Source organism: Alosa pseudoharengus, unplaced genomic scaffold (assembly GCF_046254945.1).
Source record: "Alosa pseudoharengus isolate Yale_2024_CS ecotype anadromous, Long Island Sound unplaced genomic scaffold, YU_APseudo_1.1 YU_APseudo_1.1_scf_4, whole genome shotgun sequence".
In the NCBI taxonomy this organism is placed as follows: Eukaryota; Metazoa; Chordata; class Actinopteri; order Clupeiformes; family Clupeidae; genus Alosa; species Alosa pseudoharengus.
In genome coordinates this window covers 13492225-13510268 of record NW_027468774.1, presented here as the reverse complement: position 1 = coordinate 13510268, position 18044 = coordinate 13492225, and the positions used below count along the sequence as shown (strand labels likewise).

Here is an 18044-nt window from a genome sequence, read left to right as displayed (position 1 = left end):
GCTTCAGTCAGTAGGTTGAATTGAAGACCCAGATGCAGAAGTAAAGGTGATTTTTTACTTGTATATCTTGAGCACTGAATTTGTGAAACTAAAATAACAAAAACTAATATGTTCTAAGCTAGTACATAGTCAATACATATTAGATCACTTTAAAGACTGACAGATGCAAATGCTGTAAATAAAGGTAATCAAGGGGTCTGCTGGTGAACAAAGTCTTTGAAGTCAGAAGCTGCCACTGCTCAATGACTTGTGCCCCATCTGGTAGGATTTCAAAATGTTCCAGATCTGAAAACAGAAATATTGGTATGTCACATCCTTGAACTTACTGCAAACTATGAACAAGTGCTCACAAATGAAGCTAAAAAAATACTCCCAGTATGTATAAAGAACAAACTCACAGAACACTTAGCTGAATGGGGACAGGACAGGCGTATTCAACTATTTGCACATGTCCTGTTTATGCAGGCCATAAGCAAAACCAAATTTGGTGTATTCAAAGTTCTGTAGAACAACCATTTCTTGTATTTTAATGTTTTCAGTGGAACAGTGTAAGCTCATATCTATACCCCATTGAGGTAGTTATTAACAGTTAGGCCAAGGTCCAGTCAAACAATAGCCAGTCACTGATGCCATATTCTTTAATTATCCAATCTGTATCCAACAAAACCCTGCTGATTTAAAGGCTACTTTCCATGTGTGACTTATCAAAAGAGGTCATGATAATTATTGCACAGATGTGCCCCAGACTGCTCACAATAAAAGGCCACTCTAAATGTCTGAAATGCATTCATGTTTGTTCAGTATGCTAACCATGTCTGGAATAGACAGCTAGGCCTATTGAATCCAGTAGGTTGCTCCATTTAAATGTATGAAAAATGTCAAAGTACCACGGAATCAGTACTGAAGTGATGCTTCTGAGTCGACAGCACAGACGAGAAGTGAAGTTAGGAGTCCAGAGCCCTCTCCAGCACCCAGCCTGTCTGGATCACCTACAGGGAAACTTTGCATAGACAAGAAGTGTTGTTTCAAATTTGTGTTTAACAAATAAACGGCATCAATAAGAGTTTCAGACGTCAGTTATAACTAACAGTTATGGTGACTAGCTAGCTGCTAACGTTATCGCTCGTTATCAGCTCCATGTTCAACGTATAGTCAGTGGTTCACAATTTTATCTCCACTATCTAATGCTTCGGCTGAAGTTATCATGTGAACGAACGCTTTTCTATCTTAAATGTGACAACCCAAAGACTATATAAATTGACAACGGACTAAGCATTCACACAGAGAGTATTTACAAAAGGTTTTTTGACGAGAACACATGCTTTGTTACCAGTATGTTTGTGAACTAACGTTAACGTGCTTAACGTTACAGCTGTCTGACTCAAACACCTGGCTAGTATGGCAAACGTTAAACTAACTCACAACGGGAGCACAATCGGTTTTCACTAACGTTAACTTTATTCAAGTTAACTAAATTTATGTGTGTGCTTCAGCCATTCGGTCATCATTTTCGACATAAACTTATTTGAAATGATTTGACGCTAACGTAGCCTATAGCTGCTAGCTGCCCACTAACATGGATGCTATAATGCTAACATCTACGTGAAATAGTAGTGGAATGTCACTTACCTGAAAAACTGGAGCGAAGTCTTCTTAAAGTGTCGGTTAGTAGGCTTCAGTTAATAGCAACCCATTTTATGTTTGATATTTGAATAAACATTTTCAGAAAGAATGTGGTGTGTAGGATCACAGCCAAGACATAATTTCGGAGTTTCCTCCACAGCTAGTGACGTCGTCTGCTGCCTCGACACCAGCCGTCAATCAAGTTGACCACGCCCTTAATTATTCATACATTTAATATCTAAATGCGATCTAAACTAACGAGTTAGAAAAAAATTCACCCCCCTCACAGTTGTCAGGCACTCGGGAACTACCAACAAATACAATAAAAGTCCATGGGACCAACCTGTAAAAGCATGAATTTATGCTGTGAAAACGGACATTTTAACATGGGGGTCTATAGACATTTGCTCCCTTTTGGGACCTGCCCCTAGCGGATTTTCGATGTATTGCAATTTTTCGCATTTCCGGGTAGGCTTCATTGTTCAAATTAGAATGTTGCCGCTTGGTTGAAACATGATACCGAGTGTGAATGTATGTCTCATAGCTCACCTTGGCTTGTCCCCTGCACTCAGAAATCTGGCGCTAGTTAGCCAATGCTACCAACACAGTGTTTCGTTGTGGTGCCTCGGGCATTGGCCTAGCCATGCAAATAAATCACTGTTTTACACCATTTACGAGGCTCAAAGTAGCTCCATACTTCATTGGTAGACTTCCGAGGGCCTTGACATTTAAAACGAGACATAGAGAACTTTGAAAAAGCACTGGTAGTTTATTTACAAGACGATTTATACAGACAGTACCTTAAGGAATTTTACCGTTCGACGCCATCTTGAATTTAGTCACGATAAGTCGAGCGATGAGTACGAACAAACAAGTATGATAGGCTGTTCGCCTACAATCAAACGAGTAGAACACTTAGGATATGCTTTTGTGAATTTTTATAAAATATATAGAGAACGGAAAAAAAAACGTTATTAACCGGTTTTGTGGATTTCAGAATAACGTTTCTGTTCCGGAACAGTTGAAGACCATTTTGTTTTCGTTTCCGTTTCCGCTCCTCGTAAAATTCCGTAAAATTCCGTTCGTTTTCGGTTTTCATTTTCGTTCCTTGAACCGGTTCGGAGCCCCGATACTATCACAACATTCTACTGAAATAGGGAGGAGGGTTTGGAGATCATGATACCATGTCCGAAATGTGCATCCATTGCTCAGAAAAATAAGGCTTTGACAAATTCTGGAAAATTCTTGGATTCTGCCATAGACCTCAATGTTAAAAAGAGAGCCCGATCACTGCATAAATGTGCGGGGGGCGTGTACTGCTACCCTATTTGCATAAATTTCCAGGGACAGGAAATGGCCTCTCATGAAGTATCTTCGTAATCAACCATCTTTGATGCAGACTTGCTAGACGAGGCACTGTTGCTCATCTGTCCATCATTGTACAAAGCCCAATTTGATTGGTCCAAACAGCTCTGGTTCGGGCATAGTTGCTCCACAACTGAACAAGTCCAGACCGAACTTCCCGTCCTCAGATGTTGTGGACGGGGCTAAGTTCCGCTGGCATCCAGGAAACATTTCCGAGGAAATGCAAAGTGTGCTTGCTCAGGTGCGGTTCACCAGCAGGTGCAGTCAGTGAAATAGGATGCTTTGAACTCGGCTTGATCCAAGGATTCCAACAGTACCTCATTTTTTGACAATTTCGGACAAAGGGGTCAAAGTTTACTTGCATTAACGCACATTTGAAACGCCAAAACGCATTTTTGGTAGTTGCAGCCTCCCCTAGAGGTCAAAGGACACCAAATGTTATGTGTGTCTTCACAATGAAGTCCTGAGGCTGCACCAAGTTTTGTTTTGATAGGCCTACATGAAAGTATTGCTGAGATACGACCTTACTTCCTGTTTGGCTGCTTCACAGCTGATTGGCTGACGGGTGAACGCTTTTAAAAATAAAAAATCCTTCTGGTAATTTTTGTGAGGCTGATAGACAGATAGTTGCATGCATGTTGAAAGGCAAATAGTTTAATGGATGTTAATAGGCAGATAGTTTAATGGATGTTGATAGGCAGATCAATTAAATGGATCTTGATAGACAGATAGTTTAATGGATGTTGATAGGTAGATCGTTTTTAATGGATGTTGATAGGCAGATAGTTTAATGGATTTTGATACACATAGTTTAATGAATGTTGATAGGCAGATTGTTTAATGGATGTTGATACACAAAGTTTAATGAATGTTGATAGTTTAAAAGTTGAATGTAGATACTTTAAAAGATGTTGATAGACAGATGTATGTTGCAAATAGTTTAATAGTTGCTGATTGACAGTTTAATGGATGTTGATAGTTTGATAGTTTAGTGAATGCTGATACACACAGTTTAATGAATTTTGATGGTTTAAAAGTGATGGCAATAAATTTATGGTTAAAATGGATAATAATTTAACTTCAAGACTACTTTTAGTTAGCCATGTAACCCTTCATGGTTTTAAACAAAGACACCATCCCCTCCCCCAATGGAATGCTAATGTGCTGGTTCAAGGCCTATCATTTACACAGGACAAAGGATATTACCTTAATATAATGTATCCATGTGTCATGAAATGTAAATGTATTCATGTTTGGTATGATTCTGATAGTCTCATTACAAGGATTTTAATGATGTGATTGTGAGAATGTTTGGAACATTCTATAAGTGATATTTCTGATATATAAGATATCTCTCCTCATGCTATTCATATAGGTGTGAAGTGGGTGTGAGTAGGTGTGTCTGATGCCAACTGGAGAACCAATCAAGTGGGCTTGTTCTTGGCGCCATTTTGTTCTTTGTTTAAAACATTTAAAAGTAACTAAACTGAAATGAGATTAAGATTTTGGATTGTCAGACTAAGGATGTAGAGCGGAATAGAGGAGGAGTTGGCTACAGGCCAACCTAGGCCTTTCACCATAGACCTTTTTTGTACCCTCTTTTGCCTGTAACAGAATAAAACTTGATTCCTGAGTTTTTCCTGAAGTTCGCCAGTCTAAGATCAATATTAAGTAATTATTCACCACAATTACTTTCAAAAGTAGATAGTTTAAAAGACAAACAGCAACATTGATTAAAACAGACGATAGATCCAAGTACGGTGCAAATCTCATTTGTACTCTCTTCGAGCCCAAACATGTTGGCCAAAGTGTAGAGGAAGAAGTGAATCACACATGAAAAAGACGGAGATTACGTCCATTTGTTTGTATTGACGCTGAAACGATTCTGTCCATAGTTTTTGCGCAAATTGAATCAGAAATACACCAATTGGTGAATTAAACGTTCACATGTGATGAAGTTTTGGATCTGTTATTCACCTATTCTGATTCTGAAGGAGATATCTGCATATTGGAGATGACAATCGATTGTCTATTGACTGAGTCATGGTGTGTCTGTGAATGGAGGTGCGTCTTTGTGTGTGTATGACAGTGTCCACTAAGCATAGCCTACAATGTTTATTTCGACCCTTTGTCCAATATAGTTGGCAGTGGTAAACTTGATGATGTACAGACAGCATGAGTAGTAAAAATAGGGTTCTGAAGAACTACAAAGTTACCCGAGATAGGAACAGATTTGACTACCCAGGCTATGTTATGGTATATAGGATATGCTTGGTGGTTAAAGTAATAGTTTACTAATGTTGGTTTACATTATACCATTTTCCTGTTCATTTGTTATGTGAGTGACCAAAAAAAGTATTTACTGAAAGGTGGATAATTCGAGGGGGTTGCCATCCAGTGACGTCATGATATGCAAATTAGATGAGTCAATTCACTCCCTTCATAAGCTTTTGATCATGCTCAGTGATTTTCACATTTACAGTAGGACTTTATCTCTGACCACAAGCCATGGCCTTTTGAAATGTTTTTGAAAAGTCAAAATCAAGTGTTTTTTTTATTTTTTAACTCTGGCGAGTAGATTAAGGAATTTAAAGGCTGAATGTAGATAGTGTAATGGATGTTGATAGACAGAAGTTTAATGGATGTTGATAGATAGTTTAATGGGTGGATGGGTAAATGGTTTGAAGACGATGGATGGATAGTTGGATGGAAGGTGCCTTATATCCTTGTAGAATGGAGAGAGACAGAGAGAGTTGACCTAGTTGAGCAGATGGCAGTTGCTACAGGTGCAAATCAGTTTAATTGGCTCTTTGTGGGGGCCTAGTTGAGTAGCTGGCAGTTGATACATGTGTAAATCAGTTTAATTGGCCCTTTATGATGTCATAATGCTAATGCAAAGTCTATAGGGGAAAAATGAGTTTGTTTTTTGTTAATATCTCAAAAAGTATAAAGTTTACAAAAATAAAAAATACATTGCTCCCAAGTGTCTTTTTCGAGACCTACGTTGAAAAGTTTGAATGAAGTTCCTATACGTTAAACGGTTGAAGCTGAATTAGATGCAGAGATTTTTGTTAGATGAAGAAGAAGTTTGGATAACAGAACAGTGCATTTTCATGCACTGTAATAAAATCCAATATGGCGGAAGAACAACAAGGGTCAGTGACACCATCTTCAATTTCCACACTACACCAGTTCCACACTACACCGGTTCCGGACATATATTTCAAAATATCAAATGATAAGAGGCTACAAATGATTTGCACCCATGCCTCAAGTCATTACAGGCCTACAGTTGTCAGGGCAGAGTCTGAGTCAAGTCTCAAAGCAATAGCATGAAAGTCCAAGTTGAGTTGCAAGTCATTTGTAAGTTTGACAAGTCGAGTCCATACATCAGAAGACTTTCACAAGATTTGGGAAAGATTGGAGTCTTTTATGCCCCCATTCAAGCTTTAGATTACTCAAAAAACTACAAGAACTTTCACAATTAATCTTGTCAAAGTCTTCTGGTGTAAGGATGGCTTAAGTAAGTAGTTTTCAAAGTGGGGGCCGCCAGGGGGTGCCAGGGGGGCCTCAGCAAGTTGGAGGGAAAAATAAAAGCAAGAAATAAATACATTTGAAACATTTAAAATATATATGAGGGTTGTTATACAATGCCATTATAATAATGTGACGCATATCTGAACATATTTCCCATGATAATGGCTGGGAATAATGGTAGAGTGATGGCTCTCATATAGCAGAAAGCTCCAAATTTTTACACACTGTATGCTCCATCGCGATGTGGTTGTGGCTAAAATAATTATTAGGATTAGCTTAATGTATTTTTACATTTGCCGTAGTATTGTCGATGGGTTTAATAAATAAAACATCAAGGGGGTCCTTGGCCAGAACCTAGTGGTATTTGGGGGGCCTTGTCGTGGAAAAGTTTGGGAACCCCTGGCTTAAGTCATAAAAATCGTGATTCAAGTCAGATTTGAGTCCAAGTCTGTGACTCGATCCACACCTCCTTATCGCACTCTGAAAGTTAGTCGCTTTGGTTAAAAAGCGTCAGCCAAATAGGCTATCATGTAATGTAATGTAATGTAATGTACATGTGCCTTATTAGGCTAGTGTGTCACCATCATTCAAGTAGCCTAAGTACTTTTGAAAAGGGAAGTCAGTGTGTATGCAGTTTGATCATCCAGCCACTTGGAGATAACACTCCTCTCACTGCACAGTTGCAAACTTCTATGGGAACAGTGTGACCTTTGAACGTTGACACGGTTATAATAATAACCTTGACGGTAACCAGCTTTAAAGACGCACGATCCAGTTAGAAGGCGATACCGTTTCTGCAGTCCTGGCTCAAGTGCATAATTCAAATTCAAAGTCTGTGCCGTTTCGAAGCGGGCAGAAGAGGTAACAGGCCTATAACTTGAAGTTAACGTTGAAGGAAAACTATCAACGATGGTGAGTTGTCTTTCTTTATAACCTTAGATGTTGTGACATTTAGTTTTTAAGAGCATATTTCATTCAGCTTGGTTAAGCTTTACGTTAAGTTAGCAGGCTCCATGTAATAGTTAACGTCATTACTTACGACCATAATGTTTGAATCAGCGGGCTAGCTGAGTTAACGTTAGCTAACGTGGGCAACACGCACGCTGCGTATGGAGGGTGGCGTTATGGTAGCAGCTATTAGTTAACGGTGTTGCTGATATGAATGGGAATTATGTTGAAATGGATTCCCTCTATTGATAGTATTGCCATATACACGTGTTAATGTGGTGTTTGTTTTGGTATTCGCCACTAGTGACCTCACATGAACTATCTTCCTGTCTTTACTCAGGCTAAGTACCTTGCCCAGATCATCGTAATGGGTGCCCAGGTAGTTGGACGGGCGTTTGCGAGAGCACTGCGGCAAGAATTTGCCGGTAATCTATGTTCATTGTACATTTGGCTGTAACAACTTCACTTGGGTCACCACTGCTTCCACCATCATTGAAAGTCTGATGGGTCTTTTCTCTGTCTCTTGCTGTCGTTATGTAGCCAGCCAAGAGGCTGCCAGAGCAAGAGGTCGAGCGGGCAAAGAATCTGCTGCCGCGTCGAGCATCACGGGTATGACGTTACAGGAGGCACAGCAAATATTGAACATCTCAACACTTACACCAGAAGAAATACAGAAGGTAGGCCCATGGCAGCATGATTCTTATGGGTGCTATAGTCTTTGTTGACAAAACCTTCAGATGTAACCTATATGGTAGGTCTAGAGTGGGTTCAGTTGAGCCACTTATAGCCAGGGAAGTATGAAACGGCATAAACATAACAATAACTCATTGCATTATATAACACTTCACAAGGCACTCAAAGCGCTTTGCCTTTACAGTGAAGGGGTAACCTAACCACTATCTATGTGTAGCACCCACCTGAGTGATGCACGACAGTCATTATGCGCCAGAACACTCATCACACATCAGCCACACCAGTGAGAATGTGAGTGAGTGAGAGCGAATCAGACGATTACACAGGGGGATGATTATAATACAAGTTCAGGGTGTATGTTAGTGATTGAAACCTTAGCAGTATACCTGACTCTAATGGACAACAAAATATGGGGACCCCCAAAAAATTCGTTATGGCTTAACTTATCCATACTACTCGTATAATATTACTGCTACTACACTGCACATATCTGTACCTATTGTTCATATTACTGTACATAGCTATATTTATAGTCTACTCTTATAAGGTTACTGCTAATACACTGCACATATTTATATTTAATTTATATTACTGTAAACCACCTTCTGTAAACCAACTGTATACTACTGTCTACATTGCAGTATATATCCTGTCCTGTCTATACTTTGTATATCACATTGCACTTTTCTGCTGGTTAGACGCAAACTGCAAAAATAGTGGTAGGATGCGACAGTAATTTAAACACTAAACATTTTACTTAACTCCATGTAAACATGAGCATGTTGCAATGTCCTGTGTGATCCTCTTCTAATGTGAAAGACGGCGCTGTCCATCAACAAAAACAGCAGAGTTAAAATGTAGTTCAAAGTCCCTGACATTAAAAGGGATGGCGATCACTCAAGACAGGCCTACACCACAACTGAGAGATGAAAGTGAAATGCTTTGAATAGCCTACAAAACACTGCATTTAGAAAGTCTATGGGCTAGGAGGGGTCCACATGCACAACATGGCTATTTCACTATATGACTATTTCAGGCCTGATACTATATAATAATATTGCTTAACACATAATTGAACTTTAGATTATGATATAACATATCAAATACTTTGTTTTGTTACCCAACTTGCTCAATATTGACCATTTTTTGCATACGCAATGGCCAATTTCATCTCTCGTATCTCTTAAAAGCAGTATTTTTCCACCACTGGGTACTGGTCAGAAAGTGGTCTACCAGGTACAGTGGGAATGAGTTTATTTCTTGTTAACATGATTTTTCTTAAACTCTGGGATCTGGGCTACAAGAAAATACCACTTAAGTCTAGTAGTGTGTGTGTGTGGGGGGGGGGGGGGGGTGCATGTGGACCCCTCCTAGCCCCCTCCTAGACTAAGATGACAACTATAGAACCACGCTAGTCTAGTTAATGATGAATTAAGTATATAGCATTCGCATTTTAAAGTATTCAATAGCCTAATGAAAGCTTGATCAGTCAGTTAAAGTGTTCTCATAAAAGGAACAGCAGGCCTACAGAATATTCCAAATATGCTAGTTACCTTTCAGTGACAGAAATGTCACTTATACTGCAACATATGAGTTTAAACCATGTTAAATTCGAAAGCATCAAGCTAGGAAGTTTTAGGGAGGGGGGGAGAGAACAAACTCTGTGTAACCTACCTGATTCCACAGTCAATGTTCAGTATTTAGCCTATATTTGGCCTTGGTCATGTTGGATGATACAATGTTGTTAGCCATCATGTGAACTATTGTCATTGTAATATTGTTGTGACTTTTTAGAAGTGAGTCTTTAAATGTAGTACAACTGATTGTGTTGTAATTGTTTTATTATTACATTACATTACATTACATTACATTTGGCTGACGCATTTTTAGCCAAAGCGACTAACAACATGGTAAACAGTTTAAGTTTTAGAGCAATTCTCAACAATATTAGGACAATTTAAAAAACACGTTATTATGTAATGTATGGATGTTATTCAAGATTAAGTTCACTGACTTGAAATCCTCCACTGTTATCTGTTTCAGAACTATGAACATTTATTTAAAGTCAATGACAAATCTGTTGGTGGTTCCTTCTACCTACAATCGAAGGTGAGTTTTCCTTTTACCTTTTCAGTCCAGTGTACACATTTGTTTGCAAATGTGTACACCCTTCTGAAAATTACAAACTAATCCTATTTCATATGCTGAAAGGCCCCTTGTTTTGACACTTGTTTTTGTCTTTGGTGTGGTTTATTAGTCTTTCTATCCTTTTGACGTGTATGGAGGATTATGAAAAAACTACTAGCCAGTTTTTCATGAAACCTGATGGAAACATGTAGTGTGCTCTGGAGGAACCCTGTTAACTCATTGAATGCCAAGCTGTTTTCGGAAGCTTTGTCCTAGAGTGCCAGCAATCTAGACCATTGTTGATGATTTTTGTACAGCCACAGCATATTTTGTGTTATAGCTATAAACACATACAATGGCTCGTTTAAAAGGTGAGACTTTAAGCTCTCAGTGGGTGCAAACCGTGTATTTCTACATGCCTCTGTTCCTGAGAAATCCCAAGCTGAAAACTAGCCACTGTTTATCAAAATCGCTGTTTTTTTCTAGAAGAAGTGTTGCCTGTAAACTTTCCGGGAAGTGATCAGCGAGACCTGGCGAGACTGCCACCTAGTGATAGACCCATGAAAATGGCCTGGTTTTGAGATGACGTGCATGCGTCACTGATTCGACCCAAAGCGGCAACCGAGTTATGATAAAATGTCCACATAAAATGTCCAGATTGTGCGTTTTCATGAGTTTTCGATTGTTTTCATTTCCATTCATCACAGAGTTCCTAAAATCACATATAAGGTGTGTTCGAGTGTCTAGTTTCGTAATTTAAAAAAAAAAGCTAAAAACGTAATATTACGTTTTTGGCACTCAACGCATGGGAAGGAAAAACTTAATATTACGTTTTTGGCACTCAATGAGTTAATTTTGGTCCGCATCCAAATGAGGAGCCAGATTCACATTTTTAGCTATAGTCATGGAACCAAAAAGACACCTTCTCAAATGAATTAATGGCTATGAAGGTTTCAAATTCCAGCTGCTGGACTAATATTTTCGCATTTGATTTAATGGTAGAAAAAATTTGGTGCCTTAACAACTATCCCATTAGGGCCTTTATTTGAGAAATGTTTTCTCCACAAGAGCATAAAGGATCTTATTTATGTAATAATGTATGTGCATAAATGCGGTAGCCAGGATAATGCTAGAGCAATGCATCATTAGACACTTTCCCACCAAGTAGTTACAGGAACGTGGTTATAGGAACAGTCCACTTCTAAACATTTCTACTAAATACTCTCTAGTTTTGCCATTTGCATTCGCACTGGCCAAGTGGTCATAGGAACTGGTTGCCCATTTAATTTCAAATATCCCATTCAACTTGGGTTGACAGTGGGTGTGACTTTTATAAGTTGGGCCAATCAACATAGGCCTAGGTCACTAAGGGTTCCTATGCGGAAAAGGGAAAAGACGCTTCCCTGAAGTAGGAGCTGAAAGAGTTACAGGAACTGCGGTCAGAGGAACTTAATAATCCCCAAATTGGTCCAGTTGGAACACAAGAAAAAAAGGGTTCTAGAAACGTTATGTTCTAGGAACTGCAAAAATCCCTCCGGCGGGAAAGGGACTATTGAGTATCTGCACCCCATCAGTTTAGATTTCCAAGGGGTACATTGAACTAAAAGTTTGTACAATAAACCTTTTTTTCTTAGAGAAAATACACCATTAATACTGTTTGCCACATGTCAGATAAATGGTGATTTGGCTTTTCTTATTTTCAGCTAGGTGGAAATCCATATCTGCCAGATCAAATGAGATGCTCTTAGATTTGTCTTGTTCTCAGGCTATAGATGTTCCAAACTAGCAATGGTTAGGCTTCAGCTGGCTTATTCAGTCTTTTTTCCTTTGTGTTCCTGTAGGTGGTGAGGGCAAAGGAACGCCTTGAAGAAGAACTGTCCATTCAGAATCAGGACAAACAGACAAAACCTCCACAGGATCAGCAGTCGACGACATGAAGAATGATGATCCGTTTACCCCAACCATGTGACCACTTACCCAAACCCTTAAATTATGACCCCACCCGTAATAAAGCCTTATTCTTTTCTGTACTTGTCTGTGTTTGTGTTTGAATTGACTACAAACAAGACTCAAGGAAGAACACAAAGAGCACAAATGTATCAAATGCACCTTTATTAAACATTTCTTGCTCCTATGATGCTAAATACAACAAAATCCACTAAAACAGGAGGACATAATTATTTTGTATTAACTATGCACTTATCTTACATTTTGCATGTTAATCCTCTATTCATACATCATTGTTCATCTCTTATCGCTCATTTACAAGAAAAGGCACTTTGAGAAAATAAAATACTGTTATTTAAAGATCTAAAAATGTGCAAAAAACTGGATACTGGCCTTGCCTGGCCATTGTCTGCCAGTAACCCTTTGTGCACCTCTGGGCTACATCAGTAAGGCATCTTACCTGGTTTCAGAGAATACTAAAACCTACCATAGTGCATCTAGGCATGAGCACTGTAAAGCTTCTCCAGTGACTTGGGTCATGTAATGACTTGAAATATCTCTTGCTCAGATGGCTGTAGTTATACTTTAAGGAGGATATTAATGGCTTAAAGGCACATTCTGCCCCATCACAACTGTAAATCATACTTGTCTTTTTCACAACCAACCAAAGCTATTCAGAGTTTATAAAGAGAAAATATTCATCCCACAATAACAATAGTGTACAATAAAATGCACAATAAATTGCTTTGCTAAAGTGTTCTAATTTTGCTAATACATGTTCAGGGGTGGATCTTTTAAAAGGGATATATGACCAGTCAGAAAGTGCTCAAAGGGTTACAGTGTCAAATTGCTTATTTTAGAATCAGAATTTTATATGAAACTGGATCCAGTCAAAGAGTATAGAAGTAACTCTTTGATCCAGTGAAGGATCTGGGTCAACAGTACAATCAGCTTAAGTGTTCGTGTGTGTGTGTAAGCTATTCCATGCTGGTTAGGTGTAGCCACCAGCTTTCTCCATAAGAGGGCAGAATGCTCATGAGATATATTATATAATATATCCTATATTGAACTCTGCAAGGGTGGTAGTCTTGAACGTCTCTAAGTATCTGAGTGGAGGGGGAGTACAGAGGCTACTTAGCTTTAGCTTATCTTTGCAGAGGCAGTTTTCTCACCTTGTACCAAAATGGCTCCTGTACATATAAGCAGCCAGCTTAATATTCTTGTGTTTGTTTACTGCGCGTGTCGGAGGTTGTGTTTTCTCTGCAGAACTACTTTGTACAGGGCAAAGAGTTCAAGCATTTTTTTTATTCTTACACAGAGAGCCGATAGAAAAGCCATTTGAGGGCAGACTGTTTGGTGGCCTAGTTTAGCTGAACAGCACATGTGAGCTGGCACTAACACCACCCCCAGAGCAGCCCAAACCAGCACTCAGCAGAGGCAAGGGCTGATGAGAATAAATGCCTCCCTTCCTCTCTCCTTTCACTCATTTGCTTCAGGAGTGCGAGGCCTCGACTGTTGCTCTTTGTATGTCTGTGGGAGGGGGGTCATATAATAGGTCATAGTATCAAAATTTTGCTTACACCAATATATGTGTACACAGACATGATACAAACTGTTTGTATCGGTTTCCATATAGTTGCAATAGAGAAAGCCTTTCACAAGGCACATTTCAAAACCATTGCAGTTGACACCTGCTTAATTTCTTACTATGGATACATAAACACAGACAATGAAGAAAGCTGAAGGCAGTGCTGCAATAGTTCAGACAATGTAAATAAAAGCAACTTCAACATCATTAAAATGTCTCGTCCAAAACAATATTGCAAAAATCCAAACATCAATAAAATCAACATTACTGACAAACTCACTGCGTTTGTGTGTTAGGAGGTGGGTATAGAGTCAACTGCTACTTTAATCTCCATGGACCATTTAGAAAATGTTGCATGTAAATTTGATCACAAAATATGTCTCCTTTAGCCTTTTTAGCACAGGCTGTTGCTGCAAAATTCAAAATATTGATACCTTATTATGACCAGGGGTATTCCAAGTACGTCGTTTAGTGAGAAACCTGGGTAAGTTAACTCAGAGTAAGGGGTAAACCTCCTAATAGAAAAGCTGTACGGCTTCATTCTCCTAACAAATCAATACCATAGGGCTCTTGTAGGAAACTTACGCTGAGTTAACTTACCCTGGTTTGTCACTAAACCACATACTTGGAATACCCCCCAGGGGCCTCTACTTTGTTTTCAAGATAGAAAGCAACATTTTTATTTTGAAGTGGTTGGGTTGATTTTAGGCGTAAGTTTAATCACACATAAACTATAATGGCATGGTTATGGTATCTGTGTAGGTTTACAGAACAAGATTCTGATAACTACTTAGAATTGTCTTGTGCCGAGCATTTAAAGCATTTGGCACAAAGTGTCAATAAAAAGCAAAACTTCCAATTTACCAAATTTTCAGATAGCCCATTTTTACTAAACAGTCCTCCAGTCTATTCAGCTGATTTAGTCAATGATTTCACTTAAACTTCTTTCCTATGACAAGCCATTATGGTAGTTCACCAGCTGAGGCATAAGGGAAAGTTTAAACAACCGCCAGCAGAGGTTGTGGTGACAGCACCAGCTTGGGAATGTAGCCAAACAAGCGCTTGGGAGATTGTGTGGACCCCAGTATTTAAACTGGTGAGAGCAAAACAAATTCTATTTAAGGCTTGGTGATTCTCTGGTCCACAATGTTCATGCCCAGTTGAAGCCTATTTTCAGTTCTTTGTTATACTGTTGATAATGCAGTGCCTTACAGAGAGTGGTGAGATCTGCCGAACGTACCATCGGAGCACCTACCCTGCAGAAGATCTACAAGAAAAGACTATGTACCAGAGCCCAACGTATTGTAAAGGACTCCTCACATCCTGATCATGGACTTTTCAAAAGACTGAGGTCAGGAAACCGTCTCTGCTTCTACAAGACCAGAACAGAGAGACTGAGGAAGAGCTTCTATCCTCAAGCAATCCGTATCCTGAACAAGACTATAAACTACTTCTTTTTTTTTTGACACATGGACTATATACACACTGCACTTTTTATTCTCTCTTGCTATTTATTACAATATTTCTTGATCTTTCTTTCTTCACACCTGCGCAGAAAAAGCTGAACACCAAACGAAATTTCACTACATACTTTACGTTCGTATTGCTATGTATGTGACAAATAAACCTCCTTGTATCCTTGATAAGTGAACATGTTTAATGCTCAGTTAGAGACAGAGATTAGCAGCAAGTGCTTTTGCACATAAGCAGACCTTATAACTGAGGCAGAGTGTGTGTGTACCTGTGATGTGAATATTAAAGAAATATAACCATGCGCGGTTGTCGCAGAGGTTTTTCCAATAGAAATTGTTGTAATTCTTACTATCTCTCAGCAGTTAACCTCAGAGAGTTAACCAATCGTGCAGGGTCAGACATTTAAGCAATATATGGCTGAAGACAACCATATATAGAAGAGTTTCATGTAATCATGAAAAAAATTACCAGCATATTTAGTGGTTTTCTGAACCAATAAAACATCTTCTAAGATCAGAGGTCAAAGTAGTAGTAAAACTGAGGGTTTTAACAAGACATAGGTGGGTTTAAAGTCTTGCCTACTTTTGCCACTATTTGGGGGGAGAATTTGTTCTAGTCACCAAACATACTAGCCCTCATTTATTAAACATGCGTACAACATAAAACAGGCGTAGGCCTACGCTCATTTCCACTCGTGTACGGAAGTTTTTGAGGCGGCACAGCACGGTGCAGCAGAAAATCGGTGGAGGATTGGAAAGTTGAAGAGTTGAATTCATGGAATATCTTGGACCTAAGACTTTTCCTGCACATCTGTAGCCTAGCTGCCGTAATGTAGCCTGTTATGTTGACACATTTGATGACTTAGGATATACAGTGCTTAGGATTTCTTCACTTTTTTTCAGACTCATCTTAAAATGGATTAAAAAAAAAATTCTCATCAATCTATACACAATACTCCAACACTCCAAAAAAACAGGTGTTTGGTGTGTTTTGTAAATGTATAAAAAAAAATAAAAGACTGAAATATTCCATTTACATAAGTATTCAGGCCCTTTGTTATGACGCTTGTAATTGAGCTCTAGTGCATCCTACTTCTATCAATGATCCTTGAGATGCTTCATTGGAGTTCACCTTTGCCTAAATGAATTCACTGGACATTATTAGGAAAGGCACACATCTCTTTATATAAGGTCTCACAGTTCATGGTGTACTGCATATATATGGACCCTTTCAACAAGGTAAACAAAAACAATGCTTGAACATTCTATTTGGGCCCCAATCTACTTCCTCTGCATTAAGATAACATATGGAATGTTAAAAAGGAAGTCTTGTGGGGCCAACTATGATGCTGATAATGAAAATTCCATGAAAGGGTCTATAGCATACATGGGCAACATACGGCCCGCGGGCCACATCCGGCCCGTGGGCTTTCCCTGACCGGCCCGCGTAAGGTCCGTGAAAGAACAATAGTCAAGAGCCTAGCATAGAGATAAAGCATGCAAATCAATATCGTTGTTTTTATTTTGAAAGCGACTGCTATTTGTACGCCCATACATTTGTGCGTGGATGCATACGACGTAAACACCCTCACTGATGTGCTGGTGAACAGAATTTATGCTTCTGCGTCGACACAATGCAGTTGCCTTTACGTCGGCGTAAACCTTTCAAAGTTTTGTGTCTCTTATGTCTGCGTCGCTCACCACCGCGAAGTTGTTAGAACGACTGGAACTCCTACTGCTGCTCGTTGGCGATACGAAGTGTTCATTTCAAAACGTTACTGGCAGATAGACAGTTTACAATCGGATAACCCCGTAATTGTAACCAAAATATGTCTGAGTTTATTTGCAAAGCTTATGTTAGCGAACTAGTATGATGCTACTACCCACAGGTTGCTTGAAGCAGCCGGCTCAACACACAGAGCGAGTTGACCAATCAGTTATGTGCATAAAGTTAAAGCAAAAAAATAGCCTACATTTTTAAAAAACTTTTCTTTGTACATGTTGATTAACTAATGACAGCCTACTATTGTCTGCTCCACATTTTCGTAGTCTAATTCTGCATAGAGTTAATTTAATGATGGTAATGATTTAATGAAGAAATATTGTGTATAAGTGTTGATGAAATGGTGGCACAGGCCTATCGGTTTCATGACCTAGCCTAATTATATAGATATTGTAGTACTTTTTTCATATCAGTCTTTGAAAACTGAAAAAAATATAAATGTCAAAAAATCATTTTGGAGAATGAGGATTAAATACTGGACATAGATTAAATATTGCTGTTTTTCCTTTGTCTCCCTCATATTTTCGTCTGTTCTTACGACTAGTAAACAAAACCATATGATTTACTTAATGTTATACAAGAACAGAATAGAATTGAACAGAATTGAGTTCAGACTTGAGATTGGTATTTTGGGTCCGGCCCTCCTCAACAGTCCCAGTTTGTCATGTGGCCCCTTGGGGAAATTAGTTGCCCACTCCTGGTCTATAGGCTATGTGGAGAGGATTAGGCTACTTTCTCTTCGGAAAACGCAACAGTCATACATTTTCAAAGAGTAAGAAGCAGTGTCGTATGGTTTTGTAATGAACGTGTTTGTAGTATGATGCGTTCTCTCTGCGAAAATTAAGTCTGTTGCACTTAAATCGCTATAATTTCCCAGCTTTCTTGATGACACTTTTCTAGCTGTCAAAATTAACACGGTTCAGCTGGACTCGCAACGTCACTGTGGCTATCTCGAGGTCAC

General features: G+C 39.0%; 1 protein-coding gene and 1 long non-coding RNA gene across 3 annotated transcripts in view; one reads left to right on the top strand and one right to left on the bottom strand.

Annotated features, from left to right (window-relative positions):
* The window catches only part of LOC143101731 (mitochondrial import inner membrane translocase subunit tim16-like), a 98930-nt gene extending 86607 nt beyond the window's left edge, over positions 1-12323 (top strand). The window contains exons 1-5 of one of the 2 annotated variants that reach the window (XM_076264899.1): positions 7221-7437; positions 7814-7898; positions 8014-8150; positions 10210-10275; positions 12135-12323. In XM_076264899.1, the coding sequence (XP_076121014.1) occupies positions 7435-7437; positions 7814-7898; positions 8014-8150; positions 10210-10275; positions 12135-12230 (387 nt within the window). In that variant the 5' untranslated portion in view covers positions 7221-7434 and the 3' untranslated portion in view covers positions 12231-12323. Of the gene's footprint in view, positions 1-7220; positions 7438-7813; positions 7899-8013; positions 8151-10209; positions 10276-12134 lie in introns of those variants that run through there. The other variant, XM_076264900.1, reaches the window with a different exon arrangement.
* On the bottom strand, positions 56-2130 carry LOC143102979 (uncharacterized). The gene is made up of 3 exons (XR_012982676.1): positions 1630-2130; positions 888-1000; positions 56-285 (listed from the first exon to the last, which is right to left on the bottom strand). It is a non-coding gene; the product is annotated as an uncharacterized LOC143102979 (long non-coding RNA).
* Positions 12324-18044: the final 5721 nt, after the last annotated feature.